Source organism: Capricornis sumatraensis, chromosome 5, assembly GCF_032405125.1.
Source record: "Capricornis sumatraensis isolate serow.1 chromosome 5, serow.2, whole genome shotgun sequence".
Classification (NCBI taxonomy): domain Eukaryota; kingdom Metazoa; phylum Chordata; class Mammalia; order Artiodactyla; family Bovidae; genus Capricornis; species Capricornis sumatraensis.
Window position 1 is genome coordinate 73,160,503 of NC_091073.1, and position 13,022 is coordinate 73,173,524.

A 13,022-nucleotide genomic window follows, 5' to 3' on the forward strand; every position below is an offset into this window, starting at 1 on the left:
TGCAGGACACGTCTCATGGCTGGGGACATTCCTCTTATTTGATGACAGGGTGGCACTTGGAGTGGGCTTACTCCCTGGTGGCTCAGTGGCAAAGAGCCTGCCTGCCAGTGCAGGAAACACAGGAGGCTTGGGTTCGATCCCTCAGTTGGGAAGATCGCCTGGAAGAGGCAATGGCAACCCATTCCAGTATTCTTTCCTGGAACATCCCATGGACAGAGGAGCCTGGCGGGCTACAGTCCATGGGGCTGCAGAGTCGGACATGACTGAGCAACTTAAACAACAACAGTAGCACTTGGAGCACAGGAATACAAGGAACAGCAGATTCCCCACCCCCACCAGCTCAGCTCAGTTCAGTCGCTCAGGCGTATCCGACTCTGCGACCCCACGAGTCGCAGCACGCCAGGCCTCCCTGTCCATCACCAGCTCCCGGAGTTCACTCAGACTCATGTCCATCAAGTCAGTGATGCCATCCAGCCATCTCATCCTCAGTCGTCCCCTTTTCCTCCTGCCCCCAGTCCCTCCCAGCATCAGAGTCTTTTCCAGTGAGTCAACCCCCTACCTCCTCTGTTTTAAAAAACAGCGAGTACCCTCAAGAAAGCATGAGGGAACAGTGGATGAAACTTTTCATGTGAACTTTTGCCTATTTATTTACCAAATACTTTTTTAATGCTTATGATATGCCACTGTTCTAAATCCTTTTAAAAGCAGGAGCTCAATTGGCCCTCACAACAACCTTAAGAGGTAGTAGTATTATCAGTCCATTTTACAGATGCGGAATCTAAAGCTCAGAGAGGTTACATCACTTGCCTGGGGTGACACAGCTTATCTGCGGCAGCACCACGGATCACACGGGCTCCCAGCCTGGCCCCTGTAGATGTGTCTGCATGAACAGTCCTCAGTGAGCACCATGCCTCTCTTGTGACATGGAATCCTTCTTGTAGTTTTTCTACTGGAGATCCCCAAACCTCCAAATTTTCTTATTTTTGTTAGGTTTCACAACAGTCGTTTCTAAAAAATAGTAGCATTTTACATGTAATATGATAGGGTCATATTATTACAAAAGTGATATTATACTGTCTTCGTTTTTATTTCTTTTGGCTGCACTGGCTTTTCACTGCTGCACAAGAGCTTTCTCCAGTGACAGGAGGGGCTTCTCTTTGTTGCGATGCACGAGCTTCTCACTGCAGTGGCTTCTCTCACTGCAGGGCACAGGCTCCAGGCTCGCTGGCTCAGCAGTTGTGGCACACCAGCTCGGTTGCCCTGCAGCACATGGAATCCTCCCAGACCAGGGATGGAGCCCGTGTCCCCTGCGCTGGCAGGCAGACTCCCATCCATTGCACCACCAGGGAGGCCCATAGCCTCACTTTGGCTTCCTGTGCCAGGTGCTTTATCAACATTAATTTTAACCCTTGAATTAAACTGAAGAGAAGAGTCTTTCCCCCATTTCACAGAAGAGAAAGAAGAGGCCAGGTAGTCACTCAGCTGACTGTCCAGCCAAGGCATGAACCCAGGGCCGTGCACTGCTCAGCTTCTGTTACAGGACAGAACTCAGTAGAATCAGATCCTTCTCGATCCCCATCCCAGGCAGGCAGTTTCACAAAGCACCCAGAGGACCCTGTGGTGTGTGAGCACGCCTATACTCGCAAAGGCATCCTGATGTGGATGGTGACTTGTGGTCCCCCTTCCTGCAACACTTGGGACTGGATGCCACGTAGTTTCCAAGCAGCTGTGTCCACAGGATCAATCCCTTGGTCCTGGCCCCTTTTGATCACGAGGAGTTTTGAAGTTTTATCTTCTGCTGGGCTTCATTAAGCCCTCGGTTGGTCTGAGGCTTTCTTTCCCACCCCCTGTACCCCAGTGGTAAATGTTGTGCAATTTTCAGTATTCAGGTTAACAAATTAGCCCAATTAGATGGGTAAATTAGTCATTCTCACTTTCTTAAGTCCTACTGGAAGAGCTTTGCGAAACAGCATTTATAGTTTTCTAACAAGCAATTTAATGGACACCGGCATGTGGCATTTGTTTAAGAGTAAAATGTCCTAAACAGTGTCCTACTGAAAAACAGATTTTGAAATTTGCTCACAGACCGACTCAAGGCCTCGGCAGAGTGGCACCCGTGTGCTGTCTTGATCCCTGGGGTCTCCAGCCAAACACAGCGGGGCTTACTGAAACCCACGTTGAATGCCAATGCCTCATTTTTGCCTGGTTGTTTTTCTGCACTGCCTGAGTTTCTAAACAGGTTGCTTTGAATTCTGACTGGTAGATAGTGGAGGACCAGAAGCATGGAGGTTGAGAAATACCCTCCTCCCCCCACCCCACCCCCCAGAGAGCTGCTGGCATTGGAGGCCAGGAAAACGTCACCTGGGGAAAACTGACTGCTTTCATCGCTAATTGAGAATGTGTAAGCTCTTGAACCACACGGTGCTCAGTTTCTTTGTGTGTATGAGAGTGACAGTCCTCCTCACCTCACAGGGTCCACCAGAGGGTTAAATGAGATGATGCATCTAATGTGCCTGAAACATACGAGGCCCCCGTTCACCTTGAGGTCCCTTCCTCCCTTCCTGGATCCTTTTAAGTGTTCAGCTCATGCTGGCGTCGTTCCTGGCTTGCCTGGCTCTTCAAACAATCTTATTAATGCCTATTAAAATGAAACCCAATAAAAGTGCCAATATTTGGTGTTGAAATAATTGATGTAGCAGAGGGAGCCCGCAGTGAGCACCCAGGCAGGCCCCTGCTGCAATTTAGCTTCACACCTGGGGATGAATTTCACAACTGTAATTGCTACCATATAATTCTTATTAATGTTGTGCTATAATTCCTATTTATTCCACGAGGCTTGTAAATGCATTAGAACTTGTCAACATATTATTTTACACTGTTTATGATCTGTAGAATTATGTCCTTCAGGTTTGTATTGTGCAAAAACTCCACATAAATGGCTGTAGACCTCGTTAAAAAAAAAGGGGGGGGGGAGTTGCTTGTTGAAGTGGTTCTCCATCCCCTCCATGCTGAGCAGAAGTTGGTGAGGCAGATTTTTAGTTCCGTTCTGAGCAGAGCTCTTAACCTCGGGGTACAAGGGGATCCCGGCATGTGTCTGAGCTCTCTGCTGCGGGGGCTCAGCCGGCCCTCCCTCCCAGGAACGGTGGTGTGTACTGAAAGGCAGGTGCTATTCGCTGGGGACAGGTGTGGTAGGGAATTGTTGGGTCTTCCTCTAGCTGGACCTGCATGCTGATGACAACATCGTGCCCCCAGAGCTCTGGGTATTTCAGCTGCCTGCTCCCTAGCTTGGGGTAACCTCCCTTTAGTGCCACATTTCTTCGTGGTCTTCCCAGCTCAGCTTATAAAGAAAAAGATCTGAAATGAATTCCCACTGAAGTGTAAATACCTAGTAAGTGTAAGATGTAACCCCTCCCACAGATTTTTGTATTTACTATGGTGATAAAGCATGAAAACGAAGGGGACAGAATTCTGCTCATTGAAGTGTCATGTGCCTCCTGTGTGTGTGTGTGTGTGTGTGTGTGTGCATGTGTATGGTGGGACAGGGGTCTATCTGTCGTGCTCGGTTATAGCAGTCACCTTTGCTGAAGAATTGCATTCAAGTTTTTGCACAGCTAACTCCTTACCATGAACCCTGGTCTCTCTGACGGGAAAACAGATACCCTCCCCCTCAGGGCTGTCCTCGGGACTAGATGCCCTTGCAGTCCCTGGGTGCCCTAGATGTCCTCTTCCAGGGCAGTCGGAGCTGCCTGTCCCTTCACTGCCATGCCTCCTGTCCTGCAGGGACACTCCTGACACTCCTTGCATTTCTGCTCTGGCCCCGCAGGCAGCGAGTACGACGAGGAGGAGGTGGATTATGAGGAGTCAGATAGTGACGAGTCCTGGACCACAGAGAGTGCCATCAGCTCTGAAGCCATCCTCAGCTCCATGTGCATGAACGGAGGGGAGGAGAAGCCTTTTGCCTGCCCGGTTCCTGGATGTAAAAAGAGATACAAGGTAAAAGAAATACCCTCTCGCTTGGCATAACCAGATGGAAAATGGCAAGCCGTGTCAGTTGAGTCTGGGGAGAGGTGCTTCCCTCTGCAGAGCCAATTGGGTGTATGGCCGCCTTCAGGTCAGGGCTAGCTCTGGTCTCTGGGTGGGTTTTCCCCTTTGCTGATCTGTGTGGGAACTATAGATCAGATTTTTTTTGTTGTTGTGGGAGGATCATGTCTTTGATATTCTTCAAATTCATGTCAAATCAGGCAGAATATCAAATGTGTCACCTGGTTGTTTGCCAAACACCTTTCCCCGTGGCTGGATCTGCAGGTGGTTCACAGACCACTTTGAAGTCTTAAAACCTACAGACGGTTCACAGAGCTCTTTTGGAAAACATTGTAGGGTATTTTCTTTCAGCTAAGGAAGCCCTTGCCCATGTACCCCCAATGGCATGAAAAGAGATGAGGAAAAAGGGGGCTTTTGGTATTTTTCACACCTAACCATCAGCTCTAGCTTCAGCAAAGTCTCTGTAGACGGCACAAAAGCTGTGTCTCTGCAGGCCTGACTCTGGCTGTCAGGGGAGCCAGGGGCACTAAATGCTCTATTGAGAAAAACTCCAAGGGACAAAACACTGAGAAACACCCACACATGCAAGTGTGGGTCCAGAGGACATTTCAAGAAAGCAAATCTGCAGACTTTCCCATGAAGCATTAGCAGCTCTTTTAAATCCAACTGTGAAAAAAATAAAAATCAAAAACAGATTCAGTGCCTGTGATGAGATGCTAATTTCCCCAAAGCTCAGCAGATTGACTATTTCTAAAGAAAGGCTTGAAAAATATGATAGCATAAGCATTTCCTGTATTATTCCCTCAATGTGTCTCTGAACACACACACACACACACGATTATTTTAGTATTTAGTTCCTGCTCCTGATATTAAAGCATAAAGCACAAATGTATCATAGGTAAGTGGCTCAGGGTTTCACCAACTCTGCACACGGTTAAATGTTTTATCATGGAAAGTCCAGATGAAACCCCAGGATGGAGATGTGAGGTCCCATGAGTGTGCCCTGATGCACTGTGCCGTGTCCCCAGTGCACACGTACATTCTTGTGGGTCAGAAGGCATCGTGGTAGTGGGGTGGGGGTAGGAAAAGAATGAAATGGTTACCTCAGGAAGCCAGGAGCCCAAGGGATTGTTCAAGAAACTAGTTTGTCCAGAGGACAGCTCTGCTTGCAGAAAGAGATTTTCTCTTCTCTATGTGAAAATGGAGAAAGCTGGACAAGAACACTGCTCTTGTGTCCCGCCTGCCCTTGGATACGCCTGCCCTCCATGCTTCTCGGGAGCTGGTACACCGTGCTTCGCTGTCTTGCTGCCTTCTCTCAAGGGTCCAAGCACTGTTTTAGGGGTGTCTTACACATCAGCTAAGTTGAAAGAGGGAGCAAAGTAATAACCCAGACTGCAACTGACTGAAAAACAAAAAATGAGGTAGGGCAATGTAAGCTACACCCTTTATTTAAATAAAGGGAATGTAAGCTACGCCCTTTATTTAAATAAAGGGAACGTAAGCTACACCCTTTATTTTGGCCAAAGAGGGTGAAGCCTTCTCTCTTTCCACCTCTGGCTTCATTCTGTTTTTACATCCCTTTCGCCTGGTCACTTCTACTTTCTTGTCATTACTCTTTTGCTTCTATTTTTCTTGAATTTCCAGTAGTTTCTGCCTTCCTGCAGTTTGTTTGCATCTAGGTTGATGAGGGCTTTGGGGGAGTGTCCTTTCTCCATCTAAGGCCCAAAGAAAATTGCATGAAACTTGGGCTGTGGAGGCTGCCTGTTTCAATACCACAGACTGGCAAATGATATGGGTGGCAACTAGTGGTCGTGATTTCCATGAGGAAGTGTGAGTTTCCTTTCCTGGGCCAGAATACCAGGTAATGGTGCAAGGGACACCAACAAATGCATAACTGCTTCTCCTAACCAGCTGCTTGAGGTAAAGGTAGTCATGTTACCTAGCTCTTTAGTCTCACTCTCCTGGGAAGTCACCGGCTGCAGGGCAGTGGTGTTCTCTAGTGGAATTGTTGGATTGGATTTTGGTGAGAGGAGGGCATAAGGAGCTAGTGCACTGTGGTGTCAGGCAGAATCCACAAGGGCTGCCATAAGCTTCAGACATGTCTCAATCCTTGCCCTGCCTATTGGCAGGGGGTTCCTCATCCACGAGGCTCTTGGGCACTGACTCAGGATCAGCTCTTCTCACCATTTCAGTGGCATTTGCAGAACTGAAAGATGAGCATCTGACTGCCCAGACTTCATATAGAGTAGGGCACAGGAGCCAGCAGTACAGTGGTTTCCCATGTTAATTCTTTTGCCTCTAAATGCCCCCCTTTCCCTCCTCTCGTTGTCTTCATTCCCATTTCTCAAAGGACAGCTCAAATGTTTGTGGGAGCCCTTACCAGCTTCCCAGACTGAAGTTCCCCCTCATCCTAAAGTTCTGTCATCTGACCTTTCTATCTCATCTGTTCACACGACTGGCAGAGCACTAATCTTATTAGCCCAAGTGCTTACAGCTCCAAGACCCTTCTGCATACAGCTCACATCCAGAACATTAAGTAAATACCCTAAGGATAAAGGGATAAAGACAAAATGCATGAGGAAGAGGGGGGCAATGTGGGCTCCCCACTGACTAACGGAACCCCAAAGCTGCAACACGATTCATTCTTCTGCACTCCTCGCAGACATTCCAGGCCAGGAGCACAACTGATTCCATCCACCTTGGTTCTGCACAAAGTTTCTCTGGAAGAGTCCTTGGCTACACAGAGAACACAGCATTTCAGCAGCATAAAGCAAGCTTGGTCTCTGGCATCTGTGTAGATTACACAGTCAAGCACACATGTAGCTCCAGATTTTCCCAAGAAGGACACCAGCCTTTCTCCCCTTCAGTGGATCTTAATCTCCTTGCCTCTCCTTCTTGGGAAAATCTGGATCTTAATGCTCCCTGAGGGTGGGAGCATAACTGACCTTTCTGGATAAAACTTGGCAGAAAATAGAGCTTTTAAAAATGTTCATATTCTTCAGTTCCATAATTTTCCTAGAAAGTTATGCTATTTTCAAAAAATATTGATGAGGGAATCCAATCTTGTGTGTGTGTGTATATATATACACACACATACATACATACAAAGCAAAAAATACTGAAACACCTCAGATGTTAAACTGTGACTCTGTTATACATTCTTAGGCTTCTCTCTACTTTCTCCATGTCTACAATTACCTACACTGAACACACATTACGGTCATAACCATGGGAGAAAAAGACCTGGTTGAGGAAGACTTGCAGTGCCGTCTCTGGGGCAGGTGGGGTGTCACCATGCTGCTCCACATGCCTTCACTGTTTTAGCTTAAATGGCAACCCACTCCAGTGTTCTTGCCTGGAAAATCCAACGGACAGAGGAGTCTGGCGGGCTACAGGCCATGGGGTCGCCAAGAGTCGGACACGACAGAGCAACTAACACTTTCACCATCTCCAAGCCCAGCTTTGGTTTCTTCATTTTTCTTCCACATCAGATACCCAAATGACTTCACCCTCTCCTTTGTGTAGAACATCAAGGTTCACAGGAAACTGAAAGTTAGGATTTTATATGGTACACATTACATATTGTACTTACACAAGCCTGAATACTGACAGAGATCAAATAGTTAAGGCATGGTGGCCCAGTGTGTGGTGTCCTAACTTTAACTCTCATGATTTGATTTGGAGTAGAATTTTGTTCGATTGGATCAGTTCCCTCAGCAGGCAGGGAGTTCCTGGCATGGAAAAGAACCGGTGCCACCTCAGGTCCTCCTCTGTACCTAATGCCGTGCCCCTTCCTGGGTCAGATCACTGTAAGTCATAGACAGTTTTCTCCAGACTGAGTTTCCTAGTCCTTCCCAACTTTTAAGAATTTTTCAGGGACTAGCAGCTGGCCCTGCTAATTAACAGCACATTAGATGTGTGGACTCTGGGGGAGAAAGGGGCTCTGGAGCCAAGCATCCCTGGGTTCCCACTTCGGTTCTGTCTCTTACCAGCTTCTTGACCTAGTCAAGTCAACTTCTCTGAGTGTCAGTTTTTAGTTAAAAACCTAAGTGCTGAATAAGACAGCAGATACCAAGTGCTTGGCGTGAGGAAAAGTTCTGTTAGTGACGTTCCTTGCCCTGTCAGAGCTTAATCCTCTTTCTCCTTTTCAGAGATCAGAGGATTTAATAAGCATTTCAAGTTGCCTGACATTTATTTTTGTCATTGTGAATATTTTTGAAAGACCAAACTCATTTTAGGATCTCTGCAGTTAGGAGCTTCAGCAAAGCTTTTGAGTCTTGGAAAGTGAAGTTCCTATAGTTATCTGTGAATGAACAGATAGGGAAATGTTACATCTGATTAGAGATATAACTAACATCTGTGAGAAGGCTGTCCCATGACCCTTGTGAACATTTTAAGTCACAACAACAAAGAGAGATAGTTGGTAAGGTAGTTTATTTTAGGCTCTTTGGGGTCAACCCAGAGCTGCCATGTTTCCACACGTGTAGCTGGCTTCCTGATTTTTCCAGAGTAACAAAGCTGACATATGTATCAGTCCCACAGCCACACACAACACAGCATTTACTTTCAAGCTGGGTACAGACAACAGATCCTATTGGAATCACCTCAGCCTTGTACATGACCTTCCCCTGCTGAATTCCAGATCTGGATTCACACTAGACAGGTTTCCCATGGCTTTAGCAATTTCTAGTTTCACACCTTGCCTCACTTATTTAAAAAAAGAAAAAGAAAAAAAAACCTCAGCCTGGATGGAGTATCTTAAGTTCTGGTCCTGTTGGAGTTGCTAAACACACAGGGGTACCTGGATCTATAACGATCCTTCTTACAAGTTCCCTATGAAATGTTTTAGTAACTCCTCATCCACAAAAAGCAATAACCCCGAGGTACTCCATTAACTATTGGGCTGATAGACAATGCTTATCTTTGTATGTTGGCCCTAGCTAGGTGGCTCTCACCTGGGTCTCTCATGCCACTGCAGTGGGGTACTAGCTGGGGGCTACATACACAGGTCGGCTTCTTTACCCATGTGCCTGGGCTCCTGGTAGGATAAGCTGGAGCAGCAAGGGGTTGGTCGCCCTTAATGGGTAGGATTCTGCACGGTCCCTGCTCTCTCCACACCCTACCATGGCAGTCTCCTAGTTGCTAGCATGCCTCTAGAAGACCAGTGAAGGGCTTCCTCACCCTGCATGCAGGGATTAATGCAAGACCCACAAGGGCTGAAGAGGCAGAACACTGACAGCTGGGCCTTTAGGGAATAAGTTTTATCTGTCCTTGAGCTTCAACTCACCAGACAGACTACAAGATTCTTTTAAGCACAGACAACTGGTTGCTATCTGTTGCCCCTGGGTTCAACAGTGTCAAAAGGATTCTCTTCCATAGGACTTTTAAAAAGAATTAATGTGCACGGTGCATCTCCAATAGGGAAATACAGTGATAATCACTGAACATATTTTGTTTCATGGCAGATCTCTCAATTTCTTCGAGAATGAAGCATGTTCTAACAAACTCACTCAGATACTCGTGGAGCATCTACTATGTGCCAGGCACTGTGCTTGATGCTCATTAAACAACAGCAGTTTGTTCCTATTCTTTGGGGGCTCGACAAGGGCATCCTATGAAGTAGAAGATGGTTATGTTGGAATCCTTTAGTTGGGCGTAGGACTGGGCTCAATGGGCCTACACTCAGGTAATACTTTGAATAATAGCCCACTCTTCTGGTGATTGATGCTCAGCAACGCAAGCCTTTTCTTCTTTCCCCCTAGTGCTCAACCTGACAGTAGCTGACCTGGAAGTTAAGATCCACGTTCCAGTACCACCTCTGCCATCTGTTCTTCCATCAGTTTACTAAATGCCCCAAGTCTGTTTACTTGCCATGTAACTGGGATAAAGGAAAAGTAATTTGGTTACATCTATAGTGATTCTAGGCATGAAGTCTTAAACAGAATGTGCATGTGAGCTAGCAAAACCAACGAACAGAAATCCAGATAGCATGCAGATACTTCATGTATCACTCAGGATTTATAGGCCAACTTGAAGTTTGGAAGTCTTCTGTTGCTAAGAATTTCAGAAACTGACATTTTCAAAGTTCAATATATGTTTGGAATGTAGTACATAAATAAAAGCAGCATCCTGTCTGCCCACAGGTGCTTAATAACACACAACTGTACTGGGGCAGGATTTAAATGGACAGAGATACAGGCTTAATGCAGAGTAGAAAAAGAACAAAAATTCTCTAAGTAAGGTAGGAATTATCATGATTGGCTGGGAACAAGACATGCTGAGTTTCCAGTCAAGAATTTATACGTCTTGAACTTTTATTACCCTTTGTTTTCTTTTACATTTTTTTGTTTTGGCTATCTTGGATAGATTTATATAATTGTTCACTGGCAACATTCTTCAGACAGAACTATGCCTGTACAGTCGATGAGTCTTAACTATGTATTTTATGTAAAACTCAAACTGGTACTTTCAGAGTAACTGAGGCCTACCTGAAATGGCCTTGGGGTAGCTGTGTGCGTAACCCTGTCTGCACAGACCACAGTGAACACACTGGACTGCTTTGGTCACAACTGGAGTTCACGAAAGCCTGTTCTGTATACAGTTGCCATCTGAGAGATGTCCAGTTGCAGTCAGACTAAGGTTTTCCCCATCAGACAGTTGGGTGACACCATTTAACAGATGATATTTTTGTCTTCTCCACAGAATGTGAACGGCATAAAGTACCATGCTAAGAATGGTCACAGAACACAGATTCGTGTCCGTAAACCATTCAAATGTCGTTGTGGTAAGAGTTACAAGACAGCTCAGGGCCTGCGGCATCACACAATCAATTTCCATCCCCCGGTGTCGGCTGAGATTATCAGGAAGATGCAGCAATAACATGCTGGTCGTAACTGTGCCAAGAAATCCTCACCAGCAGTTGCTGATTTTGAAAACAGCCACCTTTTTTCAGGGGAAGCATTCAGCAACCCTTTAAAGAATTACATGCATGCTTTAAATTTTTTCTGTAATTTTGGAATGATGTATCTTTGTAGAGTTAATGATTTTGTACATTTGCACATGTAATCATCATACCCATTTTCATTACTTTGATATAAGGTGCTAAACAAAACAAAAAGCTCTAGGTTCTTCAGCACATTTTCCCCAAACCAAGATTAAAACTGAGGGCATGATGCATATTGTTTAGTTGTATTGCAGTGGTATCAGCTGGGAGGGGGGAGGAGGGGCTAGCACTGAGGGTTTTGTTTCCCCCAAGATTATAATGTGATTGAAGTTTTCAACACATCAACTCATTGTGTTCAAAACCAAAATAATACCTTCATTATCCAACTGGTTACCATGCCTTACATAATGGAGTTAGTACTTGTGAGTAGAAAGACTTTAGGTAACGGAAATATAAATAAGAATGTTTAACATAATATGCTAAAAATATTTTCATATTTAAATAACATACATAAAGGGTGTGCTTTCTGTGTTTTATATTATTGTGCAAATCCTTTTGCCCTTTAAAAGGCTGAGAATCTTGCCATCTGACTTCTCATTTTAGAGTTATACAATAGCATTTTTGTACAAAAGTCTATTCAGTTCATGCATTAGTTTACCATTCATTGAGTGCCTGCTGGGTGCAAGGGATTCAACTTATGCCTATTGATATCTGTGGACCAAGATACTAGTTTAGTTAAATACTTTCCCCTTAAATCTGTTAGGAAACACTTTGAAATACTTAAGTGCAAATTTTTTGTGTGTAAAATTTAGTTCTATCTTCATCTTTAGGTGAAGTTTTAAAGCACTTTGTAGTTCTCTATTGCCAACAGATTAATGTTTTATGTGTTGCCAATTCTTGCAACCACTGCCCAACCAACCTGTGGGTTGCAAATAAGAAAATTCCAAGCACGTTTCAAACAGGACCATTTTATTAAGACCCCATCACCTCTTCATGCTCATTGTGTTTTTAGAATTTTTTTAAAGGCACTTTTTCCCATCACATTGTAGATGTCTATATTCTCATTGGAAACGTCTGTTTAGCTTTATAAGACATTTTGCTGAAATATGAAATTGAGCCTTATTGACAATTAAGTGCTTACTGCAGCAGGTGGTCAAAGAGTGACTAATACATGACCCGTTAAGAGTGTAACTACGTCTGGACCATTCCTGAAGTTTTTCTTAGCAACAATACCATCATGCCTTGAGTGTTCATTTCTCCCAAGTGCTATTCCTTAAACATGAGTTTACCAATTGCCTAATTATGCAATAAAAATTGCTTTGAGATGGCTAACTGCCCACAAAACTGGTGAAAATCAAACTCGAAATGCTTATAAAAAATAACTTTCTTCCTGTGTTTCCATTTGTTGAAAGTCTTACAGATGGGAGGAAGCAGATGTCCCTCCTCAATTTTTCAGATGTTCTGAAAGGAAGACAATTTTGTTAGCCAGATGGGTAAGCTTCTATATCATTGAGTCCCTCATAATGAGGGAACTGAAAGTATTTATAGACTGCCCTCTAAAAATTTCCTCAGATCTCTTAAGAGTAGTCTTGGTCCTGAACGTACAGTGTTACCCTTGTGTTAAAGGGTGATCCAGACATGAGAAGCAACTAGTTGGTGCATAAGACGGCCCTACTTGGCTATTTCATATCTACCTACAATTGACCAAATTTTTTTTAGGCCAACAATTATCATCTAGCTTTGCTCCTTCTAGTGCAAGAAACTTGTAGGCTGGGTCAGTAGTTCAACTGCTAAACAGTCATTAGTCATTGTGCATGTTAGATTTCTTTCAACTATAAAACAAATTCCAGTTTCTATTTACTTATTGTGACAGTATTACTAAACAGGTAAGGATGGGAATATTTTGTTATACCGTGTATAGTGAATGTATTGTACTGTGTCTGTGAAAACTGTGCTTTAAATTATATTTTCATATGTTTTGTTCGGGACAGAGCACATTAAGTTTGAAAGCAACAGAGGTTTGTTTTAGAACTGAAGG

The 13,022-nt window shown here is 44.6% G+C and overlaps 1 protein-coding gene across 1 annotated transcript in view; it reads left to right on the top strand.

Annotated features, from left to right (window-relative positions):
• JAZF1 (JAZF zinc finger 1) overlaps positions 1–10,920 on the top strand; it is a 332,121-nt gene extending 321,201 nt beyond the window's left edge. Inside the window, exons 4-5 of the mRNA XM_068973410.1 lie at positions 3,824–3,993; positions 10,744–10,920. Coding sequence (XP_068829511.1) covers positions 3,824–3,993; positions 10,744–10,920 — 347 coding nt within the window. The remainder of the gene's footprint in view (positions 1–3,823; positions 3,994–10,743) is intronic.
• The last annotated feature ends 2,102 nt before the right edge of the window (positions 10,921–13,022 follow it).